The 7878-nt window shown below is 46.2% G+C and overlaps 1 protein-coding gene across 1 annotated transcript in view; it reads right to left on the reverse strand.

Annotated features, from left to right (window-relative positions):
• LOC149332586 (neprilysin-2-like) overlaps positions 1-7321 on the reverse strand; it is a 32378-nt gene extending 25057 nt beyond the window's left edge. Inside the window, exons 1-2 of the mRNA XM_089555819.1 lie at positions 7214-7321; positions 1189-1362 (exon numbers count right to left, since the gene is read on the reverse strand). Coding sequence (XP_089411945.1) covers positions 1189-1362; positions 7214-7321 — 282 coding nt within the window. The remainder of the gene's footprint in view (positions 1-1188; positions 1363-7213) is intronic.
• Between the last annotated feature and the right edge of the window lie 557 nt (positions 7322-7878).

Below are 7878 nucleotides of genomic sequence, written 5' to 3' on the forward strand. Positions count from 1 at the left end.
GACGGATGAGTGATAAGTACCCCCGCCAAGCAACCATAAGTCCGCCTCGTGCGGCATAAGCTGAATTTGTGGCCCTTTTTTTTTACTTCTCCCAAACGTACACCCCTAAAGGAAGCCGAGCGCCAGGCCGGGGGACGCTTGTACCCTTTTGACCGGTGGGTGCCCGGCGGTGGGTTTCGAACCACCCACCTCCCGCAGCCGAGACGGGCGCTCAAACCACTAAGCCACGACTGTCGGCTAGCCCTATTTCACAAGTTATATTATCACTCCAGCCTACACAATAATTTATTTCATAGACCTTACTACTTATCTAGCCGCATTGATCATCCCCACAAAGTTGCCATCCCATTACGTAAAACAGTTTCTTTCTTACACTCATTTCTCCCGCGTACTTCTAAGGAATGGAACGATCTTCCTGGTGAAATTGTATCTATTACTGACGTAAATAACTTTCGCAAAGCTTTGGCTGGTGTTGTGTAAACTCTGACGATTTTGTTCTGCACTAATGCATTTATTGTCTAGCTAACATTGTATACACAGGACTAATATTTGATGTACCCATTTCCTTTTTCTCCATTGTTTTGTTCTATATTTTCTGCCCACTCCCCTCTGCAATGCCTGCAAGGCCCTGAGGGTAAAATAAATAAATAAATAAATAAATAATTGACGAATCATCTTATTGACATAATCTTTTTTGCACAGCATCCTCGCATCATTCTCTTTCGCTCAGAACCACTTGTTTGATGCTACCTATTTTGAGAACTTCACAACTGCTGCGGACACGCATGTTTTGCAACACGTTTTCGTAACACGACCCCGCCCACATTGTCTCAGAACTGCTTTCACATTGATAACGGCTATCTCGGCCTTCGCTCAATTCATCAAGCTATGGTGGTTCATGTGGATCATGCAGTCTTATCTGCGTGAGGACCGGTTATTATCTATGTGATGATGGTGTGTGTTTAGCTGCTCTGCTTTACTGTCCCACTCTTCGTGCCTGGACCAGTGTATGCCCAAGCAGCGCAGGTAATCGACCCAATATCAGAAACTGATGATTTCAGACCGCTCATTTGCCAATACATTCCCAATATTGAGCCCATTGGGCAGTGCTGCTGGGGATGGATTGCAATCTTTGACGACCGACAGCCCCCTTTCTTTTTTCGCACTACGGTAAAGAAGATTACATACGGTGAGATCTCTGCCGTGGGCGTAAGTCCAGTGAATGCCAAAAGTGATGAATGCAGGGTAGCCGTATACCAAGCTGAGGTAAACAAATCGGTGCGCCATGTCGAAGTTCGGGTCATGGTCAAGGTTGGAGATGTCCAGTCTGAGACTGGAGAGCAGCGCCTTGACCGGTTCCATCTGAACGTGAGGCAATACAAAACAACTTTTTTAAGAGAAAAAGAAAGCTAAATAGCGCCATTACGTGCGTAATTCTAAATATTTGACGCAAGAAAACGACTGAAATAGAGCTCTTATCAGACATTGTCAGTAAAATCTTTACATTCGGTTAGCAAAACGATAAGATAATGATAAACGAAGTGGAATTCTTAATTTGATAGCTCAGGCACTGTGTAATGCTCCCTAAAGAATAAAACCTTCAACATGCCAAGCACTGGTAAGGCCTTATTTGGAATACGCTAGTGACTTATGGGGCGACGCCAATACTACCTAACAGACTATTTAGAACGTATACAAAAACCGGGCACCCATGTCGAAGAGTATCCTTGCAATACTCACGTGAAACTATGATCACTGATATGAAGCTTAGTGAGATAAGAATCAATAGTTAAAGGGCAAAATAAAAACAGGCTGAAGCTGCTGTGCTCTATATATTATATTCTGATGAAAATTAAGAGGCATGGACGTGTTCAACTTTCCCACAAACCCCCAACTACCTGTCGGCAAGAAGGAACCGTGACAATTAAATTAAAATAATTGAGTGGGAAGTAATTACTTATATGAAATTTTTCTTTTTCGCAAAACCAATCTCTGAATGGAATGCGTCTCCGGCGCACGCAACAGGTTCCAGCAGAAGCGCCGTGGTTTCTATACTGAGAGAAATTCAATTCTGTTCTTGTGTGAGCAGGAAGTGTTTCTTTTTTCACCAAGGCAGTTTGTATGGCTTAATCCGATGTTGCCTACTGCATTGTGAAGCCTGCTTCCCTGCTGTAATGCCTCGACGCTGCAGGGCAGAGCTGAAATTAAAAAAAAACTAAAACAGCAATGGAGCAATGCGAAAGCAAAACGTCCACACACTATATCGACATTCGTTGCTGTTCTGATATCCATGTACGAGTACTGTATTGTCGTCCATGGCTATTGTGACATCTATGTGTATCTTTAGCGTGTTTTCGCGTTTAATTAATTAACTAACTACACCTCATCAGCCAAATATTTCCAGTTGCCGTACTTTATCACACGCTATCTGTCACAATCACACTTTCGCACATTTACCACAAGAGAGCGGCCTAATCGTGCGGACAAAATTTGCGGATACGTTTCGCGGCTACTTTTAGCTGACGCGATATAGCTATCAAATGCTTTCGCATTAATATATAGATTACGAAGCGAGCGCAAAAAGCGCCGTTCGACCATTCTGACATCCGCAATTAAGAAGGCGTCGCCTGTTCTTATCCAGAACACGTAGTATATTCTGCAGAAAGCAGCCCTTTGCCCAGTGTCGCCTGAGGCTTTGTGTGTCTCCTGCTTCCTAGTTCTTAACTTTCGTAGTTCAAAATTATGACCAAGTGGGCAAATACAATAAAATTTTATTTTAAGAAATTTTCAGTGCCACCGCTGTATGCAGCAACCCAAAAGTACTGCGCTCATCAGTTAAAAAATTGGTCTTTGAGGGAAGGAAAATGGCTCAGTATCTGTACAATAAAATTTTATTTTAAGAAATTTTCAGTGCCACCGCTGTATGCAGCAACTCAAAAGTACTGCGCTCATCAGTTAAAAAATTGGTCTTTGAGGGAAGGAAAATGGCTCAGTATCTGTCGAACATATCTCGGCGGACACCTGAACCACGCCTTAAGGGAAGAGAGGAAGGTAGGAGTGAAAGAACAAAGAGAGAAAGATGTGCCGTAGTGGAGGTCTCCGGAATAATTTCGACCACCTGGGGATCTTTAACGTGCACTGATATCGCACTGAACACGGGCGCCTCTTGCGTTTCGCCTCCATCGAAACGCGGCCGCCGCGGTCGGGTTCGAACCCGGGTACTCCGGCTCGGTAGACGGGCGCCTTACCACTGAGCCACCACGGCGGGTGAACCAATTTCGATTTGACACAGCTGACTTTCACGCTGCGAGACTAGGGCAACGGGCGCTGAAGGGGGCGTTTCAGGTGTGACCGTATGACGAGGGTAGCTATGGGAGCGGCCAGGCGTCTGTCACAGCCTGATTTCGCAACGTATTTTCCTCAAATAAAAAACAAGGAGAAAAATTCAGGGGGGCACTTTGTCGACCTAAAGTGCGTTGAGGCGAAAGCCTTAAGCGCGGTGTTGCTGCTTCTGTCACTGATGCGTTGTTAAGATGTTAAGCTTCGCCTCTAAGACTGAAACGCGACAGCGTCTTGCAACGCTGCCAGGGGGTCCACAGAACGCCACCGCCCGTTCGGTTCTACCCCTTGCTCGTCGCTAAATTGGTTTTTGAGGAAAGGAAATGTATCTGTCTCGCATATCTGGGTGGACACCTAAATCTCGCCGTAACAGGAAGGGAGGAAGACGGGAGTGAACGAAGGCACCGCATTCACTAGACGCGCCTTTGTTCATTACAAACCATCGAGCTGCATGGCGAAGTGGTCGCGTGCTCGTCTCGCACTCCGGAGACCGGGTTTCGATTCTCCAACTCGACCAATTTCCTACTCGGTTTTATTTATTTATCTGGCCTGACTACAAGGGTTAATTAGGCTAATTTGGTAATTAAGCAATGAACTAAACTCATTCCCACTTACTTGGAGGGTCACTATACGATCCCTTTAATTGGATGCATGGTTACTAGCCAAAGTACAATTGGCCCCCTTTGAAATTCGCGCACTGTGACGGCACGACCGTTTCGACCGATTGAAAAGCGTGACATTTCTGTCGACAACTCCTGCTTACAACGATGAGGCATTAAAGGCTTACGCCTTAAAACACAAGGATAAGAAGTGCGAACAGAACATAAACAAGACGGTTCCATCGTCAAAAGACTGCGGTCGAACGATTAGCTACCTGGGACGTCAGATAAAGAAGCAGCAAGAAGAAATAGGTAGTGGTTTATGGGGATTTAATGTCCCAAAGCGACTCAGGCTATGAAGAACGCCGTAGTGAAGGGCTCGGGAAATTTTGACCACCTGGGGTTCTTTGACGCGCACTGACATCGCACAGAACACGAGCCTCTAGAATTTTGCCTCCATCGAAATTCGACCGCTGCTGCCGGGATCGAACACGCGTCTTTCGGCCCAGCAGCCGAGCACCATAACCACTGAGCCTCCGCGGTGGCTAGTAAGAAGTGTAGCAATTGGTAGATAATTAACTACCGGTACAGAAATATAGGAATATAATGCAATTGTAAGAACTCAAAATAAATCCGCCGAAGGACGGGCAACAAAGCTCGGCCCCTTGAGGTCTAGTGCAGCTGTCCATAAGAGGCAAAGTTCTGTGAAGAGTCTCCGTTTGTGGCCCTAATTCTGAACAACTTATTACAATGTAATCCTAGTTATTGCTATCATCGTCATCAGCCTTGTTACGCCCATTGCATGGCGAAAGACTCTCCTATATCTCTCCAGTTAGCACTGTCATGTGCCAGCTGGGGCCAGCTTATCCACGCTGACCTGTCCCCGCAAACTTCTTAATCTCATCCGCCCACTTAACTTTCTGGCGCCCCTGCTACGCTCACCTTCTCTTGGAATTCACTCCGTTACCCTTAAGGACCAGCGGTTACCTTGTCTTCACATTAAATGCCCTTCCGAAGCCCATTTCTTCCTCTTGATTTCGACCAGGATGTCATTAATCCATGTTTGCTCCCACCACCCAATCTGCCCGCTTGCAGTCTCTTGACGTTATCCTCTTTAATACCCGCTAGTTCCTCGAACAGCACTGCTAGGTTAGCATCACTGGATAAGGTTCTATCGTTAGAGATTGCCATGCTCAGATTTCAATGGCGGCCTGTCCGGAGCCAGAGATTCTTAGCGCCCTCTGCTGGTATTTTATTTCCATGTAACAGCTGATTATTGGTATTATACAACAAAGCCATTCGTTGCGAACGCCTTTTAAGAAAATAAATGCGCCTACCACCACCGGACCTGATCAAGCTTAAGTCGTAGAGAACCCTAACCTTCCATAGGGCGTTCTTCGCCAAAATGACGAAAAAATAGGGGTCCTTATACGTACCCTAAGATCTCGACAGGTATGCAGTTAGGGGATGAATCAAAATTTTTTTTCCCGCAGACGAAATAAATGCCTAGACCATAGGAATTGAAACGATATATGACCTTTTCGAACCACCATTTCGTTACATTCGTGTTTAGGGTGTAGGTTCTCGATCATGCTTTATATCTAATGTCCTGATTGCGTTAGCAAGCCAATGTCATAGCGAACCGTAAATTATGAAGATATTCTCAATAAACTCTATGTCCCCAATTCTGGCCAATTAGGTTCTCTTAACACCTTCTGCACACACACGGTGAGTAGTGCCGAAGAAATCATGTCTTCTTTTCTGACACCACCCGTAATCGGTATTGCACAACTTTCCCTTTGAAGGACTACGGTCGCTGTGCACCTTCTATAGATATTTCCTACAATCCTTACATGCATCACTTCAGCACCCTAATTACGGAAAGATTTCTCGCAGTATTTGAATGTTATATACGGAAGATGGGTATAGCCTACGCCTTTCTTTATCACCTGGTAGATTGTGTGATAATGGTCCATTGTCGAATAACCTCTCCGAAAGCCAGCATGGCACCTTGGTTGACGTAAGGCCATTCCAATAAGCAAAACTAAGTTAACAAAACCCTAGTTTCCTGTGCACTATTGCGCAGCACGGTGGATTCGTTCGAGCCTCTGGTTCTACTAGACCTCTACTTGCCAGCCCTCTTGCTTTAGTGTGCCATGTGTTTGCAATACTTTGTACTCCTGCTTTCCGGCGGACTCTGATCGATGCTGCTTGTCCAACCATGACGAGGCATAGCCACGTGTGAAGTCCTGAGGGCTGTGGCGAAGGCGAGGCTCCCATTAACAGGATGCTGACGACGTCATTTGATAAGGCGCTGCCGTTGGACATTGCCGAGATGATTACCACTCGCATCTGCTGCTATAATATCTTTTCTTTGTTGACAAACCCGGTTCCACTATGACAACTGTCGTCGGAGTGACTAAAAGCCACAGTTTACAATAAAGAATTATTAAGAAACCACTACACTATGGACCGGTTTAGTGGCCCTTGTGCGAAATGACCAGAATGGCTTTACAGAAACTCAGCTCCCCCCCCCCCCCGGTCACTCTGAAATAAAATTTACTTATCCCTGGCCCACCTGATCACATGACTAAGGGTTCGCCCTTATAAAGCGTTCCAATCAACAACCCATATGTAGACTGTGGACCGCACTCACTGGCGCACTTCAGTGTATGGTTTTACGGATCCCGCAGGGCCATCTGTAAGCACCGTGCATAGAGGGCACGACCATTCAGTGCGACAAAGCCCAGGTACTCTGACAGTCCGTCACCTCCGCTATCAACCCATATATGCCGCCGCTTTGCAACCAATAGAAGGACGCGCTCGAATGTTCCAGCTAAGTGCAGTCCACCCTGTACCTTACTGCTCCAGTGCACAGGTGTAGCTCTCAATTGGGAGCAGGGAAATATAGAAGTCAGCTTAACGATGACTGCACTAATTCTGGCGGATGTTCCTCATAAAGCCATCACTGCAAAAGCTTCACACCGATTGCTTATCAGTGCAGTTCATGTTATATCTGGGTGAATGGGAAGTCCATGCTCGCGGTATTCTGTGCACGGTGGTGACGCTGTGCTGGAGTGAAGGGTCACTGGAAACGTTGTAGCTGACTCTCTGCAGATTGGGCTCAACGCAAGCCTGTGGTGCACGTAGGCTTCTTGTGCCGGAGGGAAATAGACAACAGCTTTAATTCCGCTTTGGACATGAAATGACTGCAAGAACCAAGCATCATTCAAAGTCTGGAAAACGTTTAGACTTACACGGAGAGCAGCCCTCACCTCAGTTCTGTTGGGACTGGATGCGAGGTTGATGCACGCCCGGAGCAATGCAGCTGCTTTTTCTGTGGCTGTCTGAAGTTTCGGACGGACGGGCATGGTGAGTAGCATGTCTCTGATCTTTATTTCTGCCAGGCCTGATATCTTCGCGGGGAAAGAAAGACGCAAGCGTCAGTGACTGCAAGCGATTTCTAAGCTTGCTCAGGGAATTTTAATAAAAGTTGGATGCAACCATCATCATCATCAACCTGACTACGGCCACTGCATTCAGGTCAAAGTCCTCTCACATGTCTCTCCAATTAACCCTATGCTTTGCCACCTGCGGCCACCGTATCCACGCAAACTTACTAATCTCATCCGCCCACTTAACTTTTTGTCGCCGCCTGCTACGCTTGCCTTCTCTTGGAATACACTCCGTTACCCTTAAAAGGGCTGCGAAACACAGCTTGAGATAAATTCAGCTGTATTTCAGATAGATTCTTGATTTCATAGAGATGCTGACTGGACAATAATTACAAGAATCGATGCATAGGAACGGGAGGTATTTAATAAAGAAATTTCAGAATGCATGCAAACAAAATGCTGCCCTCAACTCGATTTTGGCGAGGCTTCCCATTACTGTTTCGCTCTCCCAATGACGACAGTGGGTACGACCAGTCAAAACAGCC

This window comes from Amblyomma mixtum, chromosome 8 (genome assembly GCF_055824585.1).
Source record: "Amblyomma mixtum isolate Tamu chromosome 8, ASM5582458v1, whole genome shotgun sequence".
Taxonomy (NCBI): Eukaryota; Metazoa; Arthropoda; class Arachnida; order Ixodida; family Ixodidae; genus Amblyomma; species Amblyomma mixtum.